This window comes from Myotis myotis, unplaced genomic scaffold (assembly GCF_014108235.1).
Source record: "Myotis myotis isolate mMyoMyo1 unplaced genomic scaffold, mMyoMyo1.p scaffold_m19_p_8, whole genome shotgun sequence".
Lineage (NCBI taxonomy): Eukaryota > Metazoa > Chordata > Mammalia > Chiroptera > Vespertilionidae > Myotis > Myotis myotis.
The window spans coordinates 6,943,839-6,964,963 of NW_023416390.1; the positions used below are offsets into that span (position 1 = coordinate 6,943,839).

The following is a 21,125-nucleotide window of genomic DNA, read 5'->3' on the forward strand; positions in this document are numbered from 1 at the left end:
GGGTGCTCCATCTAGTCCAGTCTAGAGGCCGTGACTGTGGACCTACAATCGGCCAACTATACTTTCTGCATTATAAGGGGGAAGCAACACCCCTTTCTCCTTGAAGTGGCACCTGGTGAGTGGAATTGGGGTGGGGAGATGCTACTGAGATGAAACCGGTAAGATTTTTCTCTGGAAATGTCCTTGGTTTTTGCCTGGTTGACTGAGGACATCCTCACAAAGAGGGGAAAGGTAATTTTTCCAGAGAAGGCAACTCAGAACTCTTAATAAACCAACCTTGCAGTTGTCAACCTGGCTTGTACATAATTGTAGCAAGAGTTTAGCAAGTGTTCCCTAATCCAAGATTGTTCAGAGGGTTAAAATAATCCAAGCATTCAGGCCCAGCACTTACTTTTTTCTCGTTAATCTCTTTAGGCCCCAGTCATTCTAACAGCAACTAGAAATCTCAAGTACTTCCCATTCCGTTTCTTCTAATCAACTAACTGCAAAATTGTTTTTAGGTGCAGGATTTTAAGTGATTAGGCTTTTGACCTGTGGTGGATTGTATTTTTCCATTTTTGCCCGAGCTATGTATACAAGATAAGGACAGCGGAAACGTTTGCCTCAGTGCCTAGCTTACACCAGACTACAGAGCAGGCCCAGGGCTTTCCTGAGGAGTTCCTTCCCACCTAGAGCAGATCAGGTGCTACAGCTCCAAGCTAGACTAGGCTAGTCCCTGACCCAGATGAAAATAAAAATTCAATTAACGTTAAACAAATTTTATTACACAAAGGTCACATAATTGGTATTTCTCTACTTTGTACACAATTATTCTTACTCTCCACAGAAAGGCTGCTTCTTCACTTCTCATCGGGTGATGGCAAGCACTAAAATCCTGATTTTAACAGAATAGTAGTAAAAATGCCTCAGTGATTTACATTGAAAGCAGTACATTGGTACATGGCTCTTGCACTTATCAGGAATGTACAAATGTATTTTTATTCAAAAATACAAAATAAATTATCTGTAGGCATGGACAATGACAGCAGTAAACCATTGTATGTTGTCAACTGAAACCAGTAACTGATGGTTAGAGTGATTTTCTTGAACATCAGCCAGCCTTTTCTTCAGTCACTTCCTTCAACTGACTTCTCTGAAGTTATAGGTGAGGAGATGCCCTGAGCTTCCTCTCAGTCCTCAGTGATGATGGTAAAGCTCTATTCCAGGGCTAGAACATGCCGCCTCCCATCCCTCCTCCCATGCCGCCCATCCCCCCCATCCCAGGGTCCTTCTCCTCTTTGGGAAGTTCTGTGACCACAACTTCTGCTGTTGTTAACAGAGAGGCCACGCCAGCAGCATCCAGTAAAGCAGTTCTTACAACCTAGGGGAAGAGTTTTGTAAAATAGCACTTTTTACTTAGTAAATTAAAACGGAGGACTTATTAAAAGACTTTTTAGAAAGTGATCAGCTACTTACCTTAGTTGGATCAATGATTCCTTTTTCCACCATATTCACAAATTCTCCAAGCATGGCGTCATAACCAATTTCTGAGGAACCTTGCAAAATTTTCTCAACTATCAACGATCCCTCAACACCTGCATTCTTAGCAATGGTCATTGCAGGAATTTTTAGTGCTTTCTTAATAATTTCTATACCTATAAAGAAAACAAATTTTAGCCACCTTATTTCTTTCTTTTATAAATATTAAAACAGAATTCAACTTGTGAGAGTATTGACACAGGAAAATTACAATTGGAATACACTACAGGCCAAATCATTTCCCCTGAAAATGATGATGCATCTTCATCTCTTGACATCAGTGCTATTGTACTTTTGTTATTCTGGAAATTGCTTTGTGATTTACTGTCCCATTTAGTGGGCAACATTATTCTAACAGAAAGACTAAAAACAGGATGCAAATAAACTCATTTTAAGTTAACTTTTTTACCAATTTTTTGATCTTCATTAGTTGGAGTTAAAGAGTCCAAGGCTGGAATGCACCGAAGCAGGGCACAGCCCCCTCCCAGAACAATGCCTTCCTCCACAGCAGCTCGGGTGGCATTGAGGGCATCTGTGACTCTGTCTTTCTTTTCATTCACTTCCACATCACTTGTCCCACCGACCTGAAGATTAAAGTCAGTCCAGTTAGTACGGCTTCTCTGACTCAAGATGCTGACAGCCAAGGGTCATTAGCACCTAATTTACTTAAAAGCTTAAATAACAAGTATCTCCATGAGGAAGCTAATCCCCTGAACAAGAGCCCAAGAAATCAAGCATGAACTCTTACCTTCAGCACAGCTACCCCATCTGAGAGTTTGGCCAGGCGTTCATTTAGTTTTTCCTTTTCATATTCACTAGTTGTGGTATCTAACTGCTCGATGATTTCTTGAATACGTTTTTCAATCTGAGCCTTGTCACCTTTTCCTTTCAAGAGCATGGCATCATCTTTGGTCACAATGACCTCTCCAACTTTTCCTAAGTCATGAGGCTGAACGTCTTCTAGGTTGAGAGTCAAACCTTCTTCTCCAAACACCTAACAAAAACATTGAAAAAGAAGCAAGTCTCAGTGATGGTTTTTCCATTATACTAAATGTTTATTAGTAACACAGCATGCAGTGTCTTTTTTTTTTTTTTTAAATATATTTTATTGATTTTTTACAGAGAGGAAGAGAGAGATAGAGAGTCAGAAACATCGATGAGAGAGAAACATCGACCAGCCGCCTCCTGCACATCCCCCACTGGGGATGTGCCCGCAACCCAGGTACATGCCCTTGACCGGAATCGAACCTGGGACCTTTCAGTCCGCAGGCCGACGCTCTATCCACTGAGCCAAACCGGTTTCGGCCAGCATGCAGTGTCTTAATGAACAAAACAAAAAATCTTGTTTTACTGTTATTTATTTGAAATGTGAGATTTTCAGACCACTGAGTATAGTCTTCCATTGCATTTCCAACTTCTCACTTAACCCTCAATATTTGAGCTTTATATGAGAAAAGCGTAAACTCAGGAAATTATCCAAGGTCACACTTTTGGTGGAACCAGAACTAACTCATAAGTCCCCTGTCTTTTTACTATATTCTTAAAACTAGATTAGTCAATAAGGTAGAGAAGGGAATGTGGCACAGCTTAACCCAGCCTCCACCTCCCCGACATGCAACAGAAACAGAGATTAAGTAAGCAGTTCAGTTGGCAATTCTGTGATTGTAAAAAGTGTAAATTCTACATATTAACTTTAGACCTGGAAGTATAAGTAACATTCCGTAAACCACACCACATTTATGTTACTTACAGCACCACCAGTAGCAATAGCCATGTCTTTAAGCTGGTTCTTCCTATTGTCTCCAAAACCTGGAGCTTTGACTGCTACAACCTGAAGACCAACTTTTAGCCTGTTAGGAACAGTAATTAATAACAGTTAAGTTAAAAACAAAGGTAACTATTTCACAGACTGAAAAATGAGAATTATTAAATTTGAGGGTCATCTAATCAGCACTTACCCCATGGGTTCCATATAGTATTAGATTAAGTTGCTATTAAAGTTTGAGCAAGCAGTGTTCTTAATTTAGTGCCTTTTTAAATGTCAATGTTGCTAATAGCAATTTGAGCAGGTAATGAATACTTAGAATATACAATCAAAGAAATGTTCCCTTGAGACCAGATTGAGAAACAAAAGGAATACACACACTTCAAGACAGCTGGTCTATTTTACTAAAAAAAGTCAAATAAAAATCAGAGTGGATAAGCTTTAATGATATGGCAAGTAAATAAGACATCCAACTTTTCAGCTACCAATAAAAATGGCCCAATGGAAACTCTGTAAGCCTATTGTTTTTGTTTTTATGTTAGCTTCAAATTCCACAATCTCTAAGGCTTTTTTTAATAATCCAAAATGCAAATCCAAGCTAACAATCATTCCAGGATAAGTAAACTCAGAGCTTTTGGATCAGGTCAAGGTGTGTAATCTCTAATACATACATACCTATTTCATTTGTGCATTTCCATTAAAATAAAATTGGAAAACCTTACTTCTGATATACCTCAATTCTTACCTTAAGAGTACATAGTTTAGTAATGCCCTAAGATTCTATTTACAGCATTAACATTACCTGTCTTAAAGTCAAAAGTAATGCATTATAGATTTTAAAAATTAAGTGTGAATAGACCTCACTTAATTTTAGGTTGAGTGCCTATTTCTGGTTCAGACTATTCACTAATTAAAATTTTCTTTTGCCTTGGACAGTGTGGCTTAGTTGCTTGAGCATCGTCCCATGCACCAAGAGGTTGCTGGTTTGATTCCCAGTCAGGGCACATGGCCAGGCTGCAGGCTCAATCCCAAGTAGGGAGCACGCAGGAGGCAGCCTCTCATCAATGTTTCTCTTTCCCTCTCTCTAAAAATCAATAAAAAACATTATACACACACACACACACACACACACATATATATATATATAAATTTTCTAACAGATTATGTAAAACACTGCTGAGTACACTTAGATCTGAAACTTTTGGTACGGCAGTTGTTTACTGATCTTTTCCCATGCAAAACTGTAATTGTGAACATAGTTTTCCAGAAAAATCTTTTTTTTTTTAAAAAAAAAATGAAAACAAAATTTAATCATTTACCTAAAAATAACTGTAAACACTTATAAAAATAGAAAGATACCATATACAAAATTAGGCTATGAGAAAGTTGCACAAAACATTAAGGACTTTGAGATCCAATTAAAAAATACGCCGCCATTATAACTGGACTAAGGGTCCATGAAGCACACCTGTGTTACACAGAACTCTGGGTGGAGGCACATAATGGAGATTCCTAATATCAATATAAATTATTCATCTAGAAAAATAAACCAAATATCACTGTCATTACCTATTCAAAACGAGTGTACTGAGAGCTTCTCCATCAACATCTTCAGCAATTATGACCAGGGGCTTGCGGTGAGCATTGGCAATTTCAAGAGCAGGTACGATGGACTGAACACTAGAAATTTTCTTTTCACTCAACAGAACGTATGCATCTTGGAATTCACATTTCTGACCTGCAAAACAATGAACGTTTCAAACCAACTTTAGAACTTTAATATTCTGAAAACGACTGAAATTTATGTAACGGAAAAAGCTATAAATCAAAGTTCTAGTATACTTTACTAGTAAAAGTCACCAATAAGTTCACATTTTTTCTCTATTTCTTATACTTTTTAACTTCAGTAACATACGAATTTGTTTTCAGAGATATGACACCAACTAATGCCAACAGTCTGACACATAGCAAACAACGTATTTTTAAAATATTTCAGTCATTGACTTGCTCTTACCTTTTGCTGTATTAATAAAGTATGGAGAAATATAACCTCGATCAAACTTCATGCCTTCAATAATTTCTAATTCATCATTCAGGGTTTTTCCATCCTATGAAAAGAATCAAAGAGTTAGCTGTATGAATTTCATTAAAGAAACACAAAAACTGTACCTACAGACCAGATTAACAAGTTGACCCCACTTGTCTTACTTAAGGGATCCAGGTAGGAGTATGTAAATGCCCCATGGCATCCTACTCTACTGCTGAAAACATTCTCAGAAAGCTTATCTGAATTAATGTTTACAACCAGAAGACAGTATCACTTATGTCAGGATGGATTCATTCCTCACAGCAAAGGCTAGTAACTCACACAAAGCAGAGTTAAGTACTCTATTCTATACAGGTGCTGACAGTACACATGAAGGAATAAAATAGAATATACTCTTAGAAACATACGGATAGAATTTTGTGCTGACATCTATTTCAGGCTACCATGGAAAACACACTTGCCTTTACAGTGATGACGCCTTTCCTTCCAACCTTTTTCATTGCATCAGAAATTATGTTGCCAATTTCTTTGTCTCCATTTGCAGAAATTGTAGCAACCTGAAACGATCAAGTTACCTTTCCAAATTACAAGGTAGGTTAGTGTTCTCCATCAACTCCCCTCCTTTTCCTAGTAACTTCCAAATGGATACATCCATGGGGGGAGGGGACAACAGAGGAAGGGGGTTTTATGTTTTCAACTTATTATTTGGCTACATTATTTTCAAAAGACATGAAACATGCAATTATTCTTTTAAACAAAAACAGTGAATTAAAGAGGCTGACCCCATTATTTTGTTTTCCTTTGGCAAACATAGCAATACTACCACATACATACAAATAAGTCTTATAGCATACAGAAATAAAATAGCAGTCCATTAAGACTCGTGTCATGATCACTGAATTATTTTTAAATATTTTAGCAAGTATTCAGTAAGAAAAATGCTTCCATGTAGGTGATTGAGTAGTACTGTTATTCTGAAATTGGTGTATGATTTCCATGAAATGTTATTAAATATTTTACTTTACCACAAAATATTATGAAAAATCCCTACCTGAGCTATTTCTTCAGGGGTTGTCACAGGTTTAGATTGCTTCTTAAGTTCAGAAATCACAGCATCAACAGCTAACATCACACCTGAGTCAAGAATAAACATCATTACAATACTTATTCTCTCATGTCTACATGTCACATAAAAATTTTGATTTATGCCGAAACCAGTTTGGCTCAGTGGATAGAGTGTCGGCCTGCGGACTGAAAGGTCCCAGGTTCGATTCTGGTCAAGGGCATGTACCTGGGTTGCGGGCATATCCCCAGTAGGAGATGTGCAGGAGGCAGCTGATCGATGTTTCTCTCTCATCCATGTTTCTAACTCTCTATCTCTCTCCCTTCCTCTCTGTAAAAAATCAATAAAATATATTAAAAAATTTTTGATTTATATAAATGTTTTCATGCCTGAACAGCTTACACACTGCTTCTGTACCAGAATTTTTCCAAATCATATGGAGCTGGATGGCATGCACTGAAACAGGAACTTTAATCAAGTCTCACGATGCCAAAATATTTTGAAAATTAGACTAAAAGAATTGAGGTGTACAACTGGCAAAAATCTAACCATTCAACTCATTCTGTATAAATCATTCCCAATCCAATGTGCCTCTGGAAGGGGCACGTGTGGGAGGCAATCAAATGATGTGTCTGTCACATGGATCTCTCTCTCTCTCTCTCTCCCCCCATCCCGTAAACTCTCTCTAAAAAAAAAAAAGAAAAAAAAAATCAATGAAAAAATATCTCCACTCCTCTAGAGAGGACTAAAATTAAATAAATAACAAACAGTGGTCTAGCTTCCTGAAACAAGCAATAATAACCAAAATGCAGGCCAATAACAAAGTATGTGTTGTTAAGAGGTATCTCAGTTGCTTAGACTGTAGGTCAAGGTTGTGGGTTCATTTCCTGATCAGGGCACACACAAGCAGCCAATGAATGCATAAATAAGTGGAACAACAAAATCAATGTTTCTCTCTCTCTCTCTCTAAAATCAATTAAAAAAAAAAAAAAAAAAGAAGGAGAGAGAGAAGTAAAAATCTGCTTTAAAAAATCTGTGACATCCTGGGCGACTTAGCTGCTTATTAGGCCCTACTTACTAAGGTAAAGCATCAGAACTGTACAATCTCTCTCTGCTTAATCCCCAGAAGTTGACTGTTTTCAAGATACACAGTACATACTGTATCTTCCATTAAAAATATTAGCTTTCAGGGTGATGGGGAGACTGACAACAGGAAATGTCTTAGGAAATGTCTCATTTTCCTCCTTACCACCTTGTACAGTGCTCACCACACAGGGAGGCATTCAATCACTATTTGCTAAAGGAATATTCAGCATGAGAATTTTTGGGAAGAGAAATAAGAATCAACTTTCTAATTCAATGGACAGTTCAAACAATGTCTGACAATGCGGAGGCATTCCTACCTCTCCTGATTTCCACTGGATTAGCACCTTTGCTGATCTTCTCGAAGCCTTCCTTGGCAATGGAGCGTGCCAGCACAGTAGCCGTGGTGGTGCCATCCCCAGCCTCTTCATTTGTATTATTGGCAACATCTTGAACAAGTCTAGCGCCAATATTTTTATACTTATCTTTCAAGTCGATGGACTTTGCAACGGTCACACCATCTTTTGTTACTTTGGGACTTCCCCAGCTCTGTTCAATAATCACTGTTCTTCCCTGTAATTGCAGAGGGAAAAAGAAGGGGGAAAAGTTACAGAACCACACACTTGAAAGCCTCAACATATTATCAGATCTGCAGCATAAACCTCAAGGGCAAGTTCATCAATGAACTTAGTTTAAAGAAAAACACCTTGTTGTTGTCAAGTGCATAATTTTCGATAAGGTATTCTAGAAGATAAAAATCCTAGAGACTAAAGGATGTTATAAAACAGGAGCATTTTAGATCTTCCTGGCAACTATAATCAGTTATGCTCAAATAAACTCATAAAAACTCTAAAAATAATGAAATTCTTCACGTTACTTATACTTCAAGTTTTCCCCAGTGCCTGCTACCTTGAAAGTCATGTGAAAACTTACTTTTAACTCGCTTTAAAGTGTAGTTACTAAAATATTAACTGCAAGGCAAGCACAGTCACTCCTGCAGGGCCACTGAACATTAAATATTTCTCAAGTATGCTGCAGAGTATTGGCAGCTTTTCGTTTGAACCAAAGCTATTTGGGAGGCATCCAATGCCTTATTTTTTTTCTTAATTCTTTATTGTTTAAAGTATTACATATGTCTCCTTTCCAATGCCTCACTTATACAGTTTGGATCACTTCGATATTTGAATTGTTTTCAAACTAAAATGAACCATCACTCCACTGTGCACAACCGTCAAAGGCCTCTTCAATTTATTACTACTCACTCGCCAGTCTCATGTTAAGCAAGACAAATTTTCAAATGTGCTTTGGAACAGAAGGGACAGCAGAAAAAAGTAGGTAAAACTAGAACCTTCAAGAACGTATTTAGGTATTATAGGAGATAAGTGCCATCCTTCCCTCTATGCTTGCTATTTGCTGGGAAACAATCCAAAATTTAACAAAAGCTGGCAAGCAAGGTGAACCCTACCTGGAGTTTAAGAATCCATCTTAAGCTCTGAGTTACCAATGGATTACATCACACATCACACAAAATGAAATTTCCTAAATGTAAGTTTTAAGACTATTACATATAAGAAAAAGAAAAAAAAAATTAACCATTAATGTGGAACTTACATATAAATTGGGTTCTCTCAAAAATGGATACTCGTATACTGTCCAAGTTCAGCGTGACTATCTGCCATCAGTAAAATATTAATTAACTCACAGTACCATCAATGACAATAAAATAATACTGATACCTTTGGCCCCATAGTAACGGCTACAGCATCGGCTAAAAGGTCGACACCTTGAAGCATTAAGGCTCGAGCCTCGGCACCGAATTTTACATCTTTGGCGTAAGCCCGAGTGAGATGAGGAGCCAGCGCCCTGGACACGGGCCTCACCTGGCGAAGGACTGTGTGCAATCGAAGCATTTCTGGGGAGCGGAGGAGACAGGCATGTCAGGGGTACATCCACACCCGCACCCCCCGAGGCGCCACCCGCGCCACCGAACCAACGGCGGACGGGAACCGGGCTGACCTGTGCCAGCCCCGATGCCCGGGGCAGCCGTCTGCAGCCAGGGCCCTGCCCCCGCTGCCGCTAGCGAAAGCGCGTTCATCTTCCGCTGCTGAAACGGCCGTGAGAGCCAACCCCTCCAACGCGCCCCAAGACCCCGAGTCCGCGGGAAAGGAGGTCGTGAACCCGGGGGTCAGCGGAGCAAAAATATCCCCGACTCTGCAAAAACCTTAGCAAAATGTGTCCCCGGGGCCGCCGGCTAGGCCGCTGCACCGGCTGCTCGGCCCGGCCCACCCCGCGGGGCCCCACGTGTCTCCCCATCCGAACGCCCCGAGCAAGGTCAAGGGTGCAGGCGCCGCACCCCGCCCAGCCCGCGGGGCCCGAGTTAGTCCCCACGCGGCTGCGACCCCTCTCCCCGCAGCCGGCCTGCCGGGGGCTGCATCGGGAGGCCCTAGGGGTGCACCCTCCCCGACCGCCACGCACTCCGGGCCAGCCCTCCCCCCCGCGCCTGCCCGGCGAGCGACCCACGCCGCACGTGACGGGCACCGCATGGACCCGACCCGCGGGGCCTGGGCCGGCCGATCCGGGCCTGCGGCGCCGGGGGGAACCCGAGGCTCGCCCGGGCCGACCCGCCCAGGCCCCATCGCAGCAGGGGGAGGGCCGCTCCGGGGTCCCGGGCGCCGGGGGGAGGCGGCGCGGGCGGCCGCGTACCTGCGGGGCAGCGGCAGGGCGTGCGGGCGGCGAGGCGGGCCGTCGGCGGCGAGTGAGGGACAGAGTGCAGGGCGCACACGGCAATGAGCTGGGCCCCTCCCGCCAAGCTCCCCGCCCCGCGGCCACGCGTGCGCCGGCGCCGCCCCCGCCCCCCGTCGGCCCCGGCCCGGCAATCGGCACCGCGGCGCGCAGGCCCCGCCCCTCCCTACCCGCGCGGGGCCCGGCCGATGGCCCCAGCCTTCCCGGCCGACTTAGGCTAGTTCCGGGGCGGCGCTCTGTTCTAGAACTTTCCGGAAGGGGCCGCGCGCCCTGTGGGTCAAGGGTTAAGTGGCGTCACTTCCGCGAGGGGGCGCGGGGAGCGGACTTTCCCCCGGGCAGGCGGCCTGGAAAAGCCTAGAAAAAGCTCCTCTTTTCTCCCGCCTCCCGGTCGCCGCGGAAGTGGGCGGCGCCGAGGCCTCGGGGCCAATCGTAGCGCGCGGCGCGGCTGCCGCCCTCCGGGGGGCGGGGCGCGGGGCGGGCGCCTGCGCGCTGGGCGGCCCCGGGTTCACGTGGCCAGCGGCGACTGCGGCTCTCTCCTGGCGGCCGCGGCGCGACAGCGGAGCACGGGCGGCGGCGGCCGGAGTCATGGTGAGCCCGCGTGGGCACCGGTCGGCCCGGGGGCGGGGACCCCCGGCCGGTTCTCGTTGGCAGGGGCAGGAGTCGCTCAGGGGCCCGCACCGGCCCGACACCTGGGGACGCCGGGTCCCCCGACTCTTCCTCCGCCGCGGGCTCTGGGCACGCGCGTGTGCAGCGGGCGTGGGGCCGGGGGGCGGGAGCCGGGACGCGCTCGCGGCCATCCACCCGCTGTCCCCAGCAGGGCCTCCGTGGACGGGCGATGTCGGGCAGAAAGCGTGGCCCTGGGCGGAGCGGTGGACTTGAGTGTCTGCTGGAAGTGCCCTAAGGGAGGGAAATGCTTGACCTTGGGATGCACGCAGGTCGCCTTTGGAAGCCCGTCTGGCTGAGGACCCTCCGGAGGGGACGGGGCAGGACCTGGGCGGGTGCGCGGGGCCGTCCGCAGGTCTCCCGACCGAGCAGTCCGAGCTGCGATCTCCGTCCCGTTCGCCGAGGCATGGCCTGTGCACGGCATGGCCACGGCCGCTGTTCCCACCCGGGCCTTTCCCTCCCGCAGGCAGGACAGGCCTTTCGGAAGTTCCTCCCCCTCTTCGACCGCGTGCTGGTGGAGAGGAGCGCCGCGGAGACCGTCACCAAGGGGGGCATCATGCTGCCGGAGAAAGCCCAGGGCAAGGTGCTGCAGGCCACCGTCGTCGCCGTGGGGTCCGGCTCCAAGGGAAAGGTAAACCGGAGCTAAGTTGCAGCTGTTTGTGTGTGTGTGTGTGTGAAGTGGAAGGGAAGATAAATCCTTGGTTGTTATTAAAAGTAGCCCTTTAAGTAGCTGGTATTGTTTTCGGGTCGTTTTCTTAGTTCCGTCCCGTCTGATCTGGCTCTTTAATGAAAATGATCGTAAAATGAAGTTGCTCGTTTTTACGTGGAGAGTCGGAGAAGATGAAAACAGAATTATGCTTTTCTATTGCTGAAGGCGGGCCTTTAAGAATCGGGCTACTCTAACTCTGAGGCTGCCCTACCTGACAACCCCCCCCCCCCCACACACACACACCTTTTCCCTTACTTGGCTTACCTGTGAAGCTAACCGGTTGCACTGTGCCTTCCAGGTATCCTCCAGGTAACTGTTAGATCTCAGCCTCTCCAAGTGTCACCCTGAATACACAGATAATGCCCTTGGGGTCAAATATGGGAATTGCATTGTTGCAAGTTGCCTGCAAGAAAGTTCTAGCAAGGAGCCAGGAATAGGAAGCCTGTAGGAAGCGAGCCCTGCGCTTTAGTCCCTGTCTCTCTCCAGATCTGTTTTTGAGAAAAGGAAATTGAATCCCAAAAGCAGTCTGTTCCAGCGCAGGACGTTTTTCTTACGTTTTTGAATGCTGAATTAAACATGACCGTGTGCACATGGTTTTAAAAACTGGCTTATTTCAAACGGTCCGGTCCATAGGTTATGTTAATATTTAACCATTAAAAAATTAGCTCAAGTTAGCTTTTTCCCTGTATGACTTCTTGAACTTTCACACTGAAGTCAGGTTTTAGTTTAAGCCACCGTGTGGGCAATGTTTCAAAATGTAACTAACTCTCCAGTGATGCCTTGGAGTGAAGAACTAAGCTTGTAGATACCGTATCACTTCACTGCCAAGTCCTTTTTCAACACTTGGCTTGAGGGAGCACATGTGATTAACCCCCGTTAGGTGTGAATGTTTGTGAGCTAGATGTTTTTGCTAATACATATCCTTATTTTCTGAAGGGTGGAGAGGTTCAACCTGTTAGCGTGAAAGTTGGAGATAAAGTTCTTCTTCCAGAATATGGAGGCACCAAAGTAGTTATAGACGACAAGGTGTGTAAACTTAATGTATTTTCTTAAAAACTTAGTAATTTTAAAAAGTTACATGTTTGCTTTTTTTTTTCCTTAACTAATGGTTTCTCTATTTGCAGGACTATTTCTTATTTAGAAATGGTGACATTCTTGCAAAGCCTGTAGACTGAAATGAAGAACTATTGAAATGGCAGCACCTGAAGCTGCCCATTCCATTGAAGTTCTGAAATCTTTCATCATGTAAATAATTTCCGTGTCTCTTTTATAATAAACTAATGATATCCAAACTGATGACATCCAGTGTCTTTTAAAATTTAGTTTCACTGTACTGATATAAACATTTCCAAATAAAAATATATGAATAAATGGTTTTAGGGTTCTCTAGTTTATGCTTTTTTCTTAAGTAACCTGCAAAGAATTCTGGGAAACAAGGCTTTCAGTTTTCACATTGAATTTAGCCTTAGTACATAAATATTTGATACTGATACAAAGCCATGAATTTACAGTTACATTTTTTAAAAAAAATATATTTTATTGATTTTCTACAGAGGAAGGGAGAGAGACAGAGAGTTAGAAACATCAATGAGAGAGAAACATCAACCAGCTGCCTCCTGCACATCCCCCACTGGGGAAGTGCCCGCAACCCAGGCACATGCCCTTGACCGGAATTGAACCTGGGACCCCTCAGTCCGCAGGCCAACGCTCTATCCACTGAGCCAAACCGGTTTCGGCAGTTACATTTTCTTTGAGAGGCAATAGGCACTTATTTGAGATGCAAAAGAACAGAATCTGTTGACATAAAAAACATCCAAACCTATAAGAGTTGGTACTCCCAGAATGGTAGTTTGCAGGGTTTTTTAATGCATTGGAGAGTAAGGAAGATTACATGAATGTGGGAGAAGGCAATAAGAGGATTGGATTACAGATAGTTAAGACTGGTCTTGAGGGTGGGTGGCTTTAGAAGAGAGTTTGAAAAGAAGCATTTCAAAGGTGTGTTGATCTATTTAGATGCACAGACACAAGACAGGGCTTGCTTAGGCAAAGATAGGCCTTTTTCCTATTCTATGCCTGGGGTGTAACTACCCACCATGACCTGCCCAGTTAGGATTTTATGATCAGATCACCCTGTGAGATTTGCCATAGAACCACTCCTCTGTGCACAAAGCTGCCGCACACCCGTTCAGACAAACTCAAATGGTGTTCCAAAAGAAGGTGAGTAATTGAAAAGAAGGAAGGGATTTCTGCAGGTGCAGGTAAGCTAACAGTGATGCTAATTCTAAAGAGTGTTCATGGGGTATGACATCTGCTTTTTGGTAGCGTTGGAAACAGCTTGGAATAAAAACTGCTTTGGGCCCAGTACAAAGGTTTATTTGCCCACTTGGAACTTTCTAAAGGGTTGAAGAGTGAGACTTGCAAGGCAGTTCCGCTGGGGTGACAGCTTCCACTTCTAAAAGTACCACTGTGTATATTTTCACGTTAGGGTCTAGTGAGGTGAGCTGGGGAGGGCACTGCTACACGCAATGACTTAGCATCCCAGACTACCTCCTAGCCCAATTGTCCAGGACGGTTGGAGCCACTGCATAGAGAAGCACATACGGCATTTATGGTCCAGGTCTAGAACTTAATCCCTCACTGGTGTTGGTTAGGAAATTCCAGACGGAGTGGCGTAAAATTTCACTCCTGGGAGAGGCTGAACCATGAAAATGTCTAAAAAATATTTTAAAAAGGTGAAGTCAACAAGCCTTGGCCAGAGAGCTCGCTTGGTGAGAGCCATGGCCTTATATGCCAAGGTTGCTGGTTTAATCCCGGATCAGGGCACATGCAAGAAGTAACAGATGAATATACAAATAAGTGGGATAACAAATGAATGTTTCCCTCTGTAAAACAAAACGAATTTTTTTAAGTCAACTAGCAACCTAACTGTAACAAGCTTATATTGAACTATAATTCATTTGTGGAATCTAGTGTCATACTAAGTTTTATATTTATAAAAATTTGATGAACATTTCCAGTTTTTAAATGTTAATACAGGAGGGGGCAGGGGAGAACGGGAGCGGACTAGAAGAGGTTAATGGGGGGGAAAAGGAGGACCTATGTAATACTTTCAACAATAAAGATTAAAAGAAAAAAAACGTTAATACTACCATATAATTTACTTGGCCAAAAAAATCCAAGGCAAGGTGTATGATAGCAACCATTGGCTAAGTGCCTTGTATATGCCGGGATAGGCAGTGTGATAAAAATTACAGTTCACACGTCAGGAGCATTTTCTAGGTTCTGGCTTCTGTTGCAGGTACTCCGCATATATCAATTGGTTTAATTTTTCAACAACCCTATGAGCTAGGCTACTATCATTCTCCTCTTGTCCATGAGGAAGGTGAGGCACAGAGGGTCCAGTGATAGCCAAGATCACCTAGCAGGAAGTGGCAAAGCCAGGAATTGGATTTAGGTAGTCAACCTCCAGCTGCTACTGTCTGAAACTTCATCCTCTCTGGACTCTGCTACTTTTGTCAGCTAATTCTAAGCACTCAATACACATTTCAATCCTGGTGGTAACCACTGTGGCATGGGAAGGGTGTGTGTGTGTGTGTGTGTAGATGTCTGGCAATTAGTAGGTATCTAATACATAGTTTGTTGAATTTAACAAATAGGAAACTGAGTCACAGAACTGGATAAGTAGCTTGATTTAGCTCTAGCAGTTAGGGAGAATGAAGATAAGAACCCAGATAATCCTACTCGAGTTGAATACCACCCCCTAAAATCAGCTATGAGATATTTCTGTGTTCGTGATCAAATTTGTTTGAGTTTCTTATAAACTATTCGGATCATGTCTTAAAAGTTGTGTCCCAGCCTGACTGGTGTGGCTCAGTGGTTGAGTGTTGACCTAGGAACTAGGAGGTCGGGGTTGGAGTCCCGGTCAGGGCACATGCCCGGGTGGCAGGCTTCATCCCCAGTGAGGGACATGCAGGAGGCAGCCGATCCATGATTCCCTCTCACCATGGATGTTTCTGTCTCTCTCCCTCTCCCTTCCTTTCTGATATCAATAAAAACATTTTTTTAAAAAGCTGTGTTCCAAAAAATAAAAAGTTGTGTCCCATATTTTCCTTGTAAAATTGAAATCTAAATGAAGTAAATGGCATGGAATATGGTCTCAGCTTTTGATAATACTTCTATCAGTAAAGTAGTAAGTGTAGGTATTTGCATTTATGTGCAAGGCATTTAGTGGCATTTGTTATACTGCGGGTTAACTTTTGTTTTATTTAGGTACAAGAATTATGATTAAAAGCTCTACTTTTACAGCACCCAAGTGGGTCATCAGTTTCCTACTGTGCAAAGCTAGATAATGGGCTTTGCAGATCCTAACCTTGTAAGCTCCGGTTTCCCTCTGTTATCAGTAAGAAAATTGAGTGGGAAGAGATGAAGAAACTTGTTCAAGGCCATGAGGCTGGTAACTTGCAGACTTAGGAATCTAGGCCAAAGGCCCTGGCTGTCCCATTCCCCCAAGTTTGTTTTCTGAAGACCCAAGTAAGTACAAGAGTTTTGAGATCTAAGATGACAGTTTCCAAACCTTGGTTCATCCAAACCTGGTGTACTTAAAATGTCAGAGCTCTATTCATAACCTAAATCAGAAGGATGAGAGAATTTTTTAAAAAATTTTTGTTGTTTTTTTTGCACCACAGAAATAGTCCTGTGATGCTGGTTTAGCAGAATTGGTAAAGAAAGAATTTCGCGCTAAGATTCTGTTGGGAATAGGCAAAAAAAATTGTGACACGAGAAAGACCCAAAATAAGGACATTGTGGGCATGGACCAGGTTTCAGAACAATATGTTATGTACTGTTTGTTCAACAGAAAAATAATAATGATGGTAAAAGGTAAACAAACTATGTATAATTCTAACTGGAATTTTCATAATATAATTTTTGAGCGCTTGCCAGGCATTTGTGCTAGCACTTAACATGTCATCTTGCTTAATTGTAATCATAGCAACCCTGTGAGGCAGATACTCTTTGCCTCATGGGTGAAAGATGTACAGAGAAGTAGAGGAACTTGTTCAAGGTGACAGAAATTTTAAGTCATAGGTAGGAATTGAACTCAGGTTTATCTGACTTCAAAGTCTGCCTTCCATATTCTACACAAAAAAATTAGGAAACTGAAATTAAAATTACCCAGGGAACTATTCTATTGTACAAATATTATCATTATTAAGATTATGGGTTTTTTCTTTTATTGCTTCAGAATGTATATGTTACAAAAATATTTTAAAAATTGGGAAATAGGATATTTTTCATTTTTTATTTAATTGTGGCAAGAACACTTAATATGAGATCTACCCTCAATAGATTTTTAAAAAAATCCTCACCAGAGGATATTTTTCCATTGCTTTTCAGAGAGAGCGGAAGGGAAAGAGGGAGGGACAGAGAGAGAGAGAAGCATAGATGTGAGAGACGCATCAACTGATTGCCTCCTGCACATGCCCCCTGACCAAAGGGATAGGGAGCAAACCAGAAACCCAGGCACGTGCCCTTGACCAGGAATTGAATTCGAGACTCTTCGGTGCAAGGGCTGACACTCTAACCATTGTGAAAAACTGGCCAGGGCTACCCTCAACAGATTTTTAACTGTAATATTGTTGATTATAGGCACATTGTTGTACAACAGATATCTAGAACTTTTTCATCTTGCTTAACTGAAACATTATGTCTGTTAATTAACTTTCTGTTTCCTCTCCCCCTTCTCTGGCAACCACCATTCTACTTTTTGCTTCTAAGAGTTTGACTATTTTATTTTTTTAATAAATTTTTTATTGATTTCAGTGAGGAAGGGAGAGGGAGAGAGAGATAGAAACATCAATGATGAGAGAGAATCATTGGTCGGCTGCTTCCTGCACAGCCCCCACTGGGGACCAAGCCCACAACCCAGGCATGTGCCCTGACCTCCTGTCACCATTCCATTGGTACATAGGTTGGCACTCAACCACTGAGCCACACCAGTCAGGCAAGAGTTTGACTATTTTAGATACTGACCTCACGTAAGTGTAATCATGCAGTATTTGACTTATGATTGGCTTTTTTCACTTAGCACAGTGTGCTCAAGGTTCATCCATGTTTTCACATGACAGGGTTTCATATATATTTCCCCTAAAATGTATACACACTTTAACAGCTGACAGCTCAATTTTGAAAATGAAATGTATTTTAATAGATACTGCCATTATAATTATTCAGTGTGTATACATTTTTTGGGGCACCGTATATATATATTGGTTGACTGTTGACTTATCTGTATATAAAAAGCCAGCGACCATAATGCTGTAATAACCATAATGACCGGTTGCTATGAGGCCCACTGTGGCCAGTGAACCAGCCCCATCAGGTACATATGTCTCTGTTTTTCCCCATTGACCCAAGAGCTCTCTATGTGGTTAGCTGAGGCTGATCCCTGGCCAGCACTGCAGCTTTACTTATTCCTCTGCTCAAACCTGCTCTTTTCCCATTCTTCCCAGTTACTGTTCTCAAAAGTATCCTTTAATAAGTACTGCCTACTACCGGACTCTCCCACCTGGATCAAGGGCAGGGCCGGCTGGCCAAATGCCCCACCCTCTTCCCCCCAATCAGCCCAGCCCCCCATTGGCCCACCAACCGAGATAGGCCTGCAGCCCCTCCCCGCCAGCCAGCCCCCTGATAGCTCCCCCCCTCCCCTGCCAATAGGGGGTGGGGCTGGCCAGCCAATCACCTATGGCCCGTCCCCCAGGCCACAGGTCCCGATCGGCACCCCTCACCCCATTTGGGGGCAGGGCCAGCTGGTTCCCCACCCATAGCCCCTCCCCATGGCTGGCCCCACCCCCATTGGCCCCCCAACCCCAATTGGGGGTGGGGCCCAGAGCCAATTGCCCAGGCCAATTCCCCCAGCCGGCCCTACCCTGATTGGCCCCAATCAGGACAGGCCAACCTCCCACCATCACCTCCTCCCAACAGGCTCAGCCCCGATCTGCCTCGATTGGGGCCAGGACAGCCAGACCCCACCTGTGCACGAATTTGTGCAATGGACCTCTAGTCTATATAATAAAGCCTAAGTGACCATTATGGTGGAACCACCAGAATGACCGGTTGCAATGATGTGCACTGACCACCAGGGGGCAGGCGCTGTGCACTGACCACCAGGGGGCAGACACTCAATATAGAAGCTGCCCCCTGGTGGTCAGTGTGCTCCCACAGGGGGAGCGCTGCTCAGCCAGAAGCTGGGGCTCAGGGCTGGCGAGCTCAGAGGTGGTAGCAGGAGCCTCTCCTGCCTCCGCGGCAGCACTAAGAAAGGAACAGCAAGCAGTAAGTAGCAAGGGGTCCCAGACTGCAAGAGGGATGTCTGAGTGCCGGCTTAGGCCCAACCCTTGAGGAGAGTGGGCCTAAGCTGGCAGTCGGACATCCCTCTCGCAGTCCGGAACCCCTCAGGGGATGTCCACCTGCTGGCTTAGGCCCACTCCCCGTAAGGATCGGGCCTAAGCCGGCACTCAGACATCCCTCTTGCAGTCTGGGACCCCTCTCTCCTTACTTCTTGCTGTTCCTTTCTTAGTGCTGCCGCGGAGGCAGGAGAAGCTCCCGCTACCACCACTGCGCTCGCCAGCCGTGAGCCCCAGCTTCTGGCTGAGCAGCGCTCCCCCTGTGGGAGCACACTGACCACCAGGGGGCAGCTCCTATATTGAGTGTCTGCCCCCTGGTGGTCAGTGCACATCATTGCAACCGGTCACTCTGGTGGTTCCACCATAATGGTCACTTAGGCTTTATTATATAGACTAGAGGTCCACTGCACAAATTCATGCACAGGTGGGGTCCGGCTGTCCCGGCCCCAATCGGGGCAGATCAGGGCTGAGCCTGTTGAGAGGAGGTGATGGTGGGAGGTTGGCCTGTCCCATTTGGGGCCAATCAGGGCAGGGCCGGCTGGGGGAATTGGACTGCCTAAGCTGGCAGTCGGACATCCCTCAAGGGGTCCTGGACTGCAAGAGGATGCAGGCCTGGCTGAAGGACCCACCCCCCAGTGCACGAAATTCCTGCACCGGGCCTCTAGTTTTATTTTTATTTATTTTTAAAATATATTTTATTGATTTTTTCACAGAGAAGAAGAGAGAGGGATAGAGAGTTAGAAACATCAATGAGAGAGAAACATCGATCAGCTGCCTCTTGCACACCTCCTACTGGGGATGTGCCCGCAACCAAGGTAGATGCCCTTGGCCGGAATGGAACCTGGGACCTTTCAGTCCGCAGGCCGACACTCTATCCACTGAGCCAAACCGGTCAGGGCTGGGGCCTCTAGTTTTAAATATATTAGTATTACTATGTGTTAGGCAGTTAGACATGAGCAGAGCAAGGAGCATGGGCCAAGTACAGAAGGTCACCAGGTGGAAAGCCCCGGGTGCCGAGGGGCAAAGTGGGAAAACAAGGACCTTGTCTCCAGGAAAACCTTTCTTTCCCTAGCATATTGGCGGTCATGAGGTTTAGATCCTCTGACCTTTCACATCACTGGTCATTCAGTTCAGACCCTCCCCTGACCTTTCCTCCCTGCCATGTTGCTAGTCATGTGGGTTAGACCCTTAGAGGGGGAACCAACAAGGAGGCCAGAAAATAGTCCATAAACATTGAGCCCCCAAGACAATGAGATGTGGACCCACATCAAATACATCTAGACCTCAGTTGTGTTTCAGCTGCAGGCCCAGAAAAGCAGCAAAACCAAAGAAGCCAGGCCATGGCTGACGTCAGGACCAGCTGCATTGCCTAGTGACCCCCTCCCTGTCCTGGTGTTGGTCAGTCAGTGATCCACAGTGATCCCGAAAGGGCACACCGGGAAAGCTGATACATACCCTATTGGGATCCTCCCCAGAGGCCTCCAGATACTCTCAAGGAGAACCGAGTGAGGCGATCTTTAAGGAACACTCCCGGCCTTTCTCCACCCCCTTCACCCAGGTGCCATTTCCTTGCCTCTCTCTTTCTCCTACACTCCAAGTGCCCTTCTTTTGCCTGTGTAACTTGTTTTCTGAAGCCCATTGCCTCTACCTCTGTGACTTTCTAAAAAGAAACTGGCATAGTTTTGAGTCTTGCCTCTGAATTCTTTCTTAGCCAGAACTCAAGTAGGGAGGTTGCTGAACCAAGCAGCCGTGGGCTAACTGCGGCCCGCGGGCCGGATCCGGCCCGTTTGAAATGAATAAAACTAAAAAACAAAAAGACCGTGCCCTTTTATGTAATGATGTTTACTTTGAATTTATATTAGTTCACACAAACACTCCATCCATGCTTTTGTTCCGGCCCTCCGGTCCAGTTTAAGAACCCATTGTGGCCCTGGAGTCAAAAAGTTTGCCCACCCCTCTGGTCTGACTCCACCACCTAACGGTTAGGTCCTAACCCTTGGTGCTGTTAGCGCCGCCGTAATAACTGCATGCAACTGTTTCCTGTATTTAACAGCCTTTCGTTTTATTTACATTCATGCGACTGGCTCCACCTTCCAAAAGTTTCAGGTGGGCAGGCAGAAGGGTGCCTATTCTCT

General features: G+C 44.9%; 2 protein-coding genes across 4 annotated transcripts; one reads left to right on the forward strand and one right to left on the reverse strand.

The window, feature by feature from the left end:
* Nucleotides 1–742: 742 nt before the first annotated feature.
* Nucleotides 743–10,510, reverse strand: HSPD1 (heat shock protein family D (Hsp60) member 1). Of its 3 annotated transcripts, none has more exons than XM_036319347.1 (12): nt 10,389–10,510; nt 9,213–9,388; nt 7,797–8,049; nt 6,382–6,464; nt 5,792–5,887; nt 5,298–5,391; nt 4,853–5,021; nt 3,269–3,368; nt 2,267–2,512; nt 1,928–2,102; nt 1,456–1,634; nt 743–1,360 (listed from the first exon to the last, which is right to left on the reverse strand). In XM_036319347.1, exons 2-12 carry the CDS (start codon nt 9,384–9,386, stop codon nt 1,208–1,210), a joined length of 1,722 nt encoding a protein of 573 aa, XP_036175240.1. In that variant the 5' UTR covers nt 9,387–9,388; nt 10,389–10,510; the 3' UTR covers nt 743–1,207. The 3 variants fall into 3 exon arrangements, with proteins under 3 accessions (XP_036175240.1, XP_036175239.1, XP_036175238.1); XM_036319346.1 differs by lacking the exon at nt 10,389–10,510 and adding an exon at nt 10,180–10,333; XM_036319345.1 differs by lacking the exon at nt 10,389–10,510 and adding an exon at nt 9,493–9,854.
* Nucleotides 10,511–10,667: 157 nt separating this feature from the next.
* On the forward strand, nt 10,668–12,965 carry HSPE1 (heat shock protein family E (Hsp10) member 1). The gene is made up of 4 exons (XM_036319353.1): nt 10,668–10,806; nt 11,348–11,512; nt 12,527–12,616; nt 12,715–12,965. The coding sequence occupies exons 1-4, from the start codon at nt 10,804–10,806 to the stop codon at nt 12,763–12,765; spliced, it is 309 nt and encodes a 102-aa protein (XP_036175246.1). The 5' UTR covers nt 10,668–10,803; the 3' UTR covers nt 12,766–12,965.
* The last annotated feature ends 8,160 nt before the right edge of the window (nt 12,966–21,125 follow it).

Bases quoted from the DNA above. Each gene is read 5' to 3' on its own strand.
- HSPD1 (XM_036319345.1), bottom strand. From the start codon at position 9,571: ATGAACGCGCTTTCGCTAGCGGCAGCGGGGGCAGGGCCCTGGCTGCAG. The intron at 9,389-9,492 runs GTCAGCCCGGTT...TCCGCTCCCCAG, and splicing joins GGGCATCGGGGCTGGCACAG to AAATGCTTCGATTGCACACA. The intron at 5,022-5,297 runs GTAAGAGCAAGT...ATTGTTTTGCAG, and splicing joins CTTTATTAATACAGCAAAAG to GTCAGAAATGTGAATTCCAA.
- HSPE1 (XM_036319353.1), top strand. The intron at 11,513-12,526 runs GTAAACCGGAGC...TATTTTCTGAAG, and splicing joins GGTCCGGCTCCAAGGGAAAG to GGTGGAGAGGTTCAACCTGT. The intron at 12,617-12,714 runs GTGTGTAAACTT...CTCTATTTGCAG, and splicing joins AAGTAGTTATAGACGACAAG to GACTATTTCTTATTTAGAAA.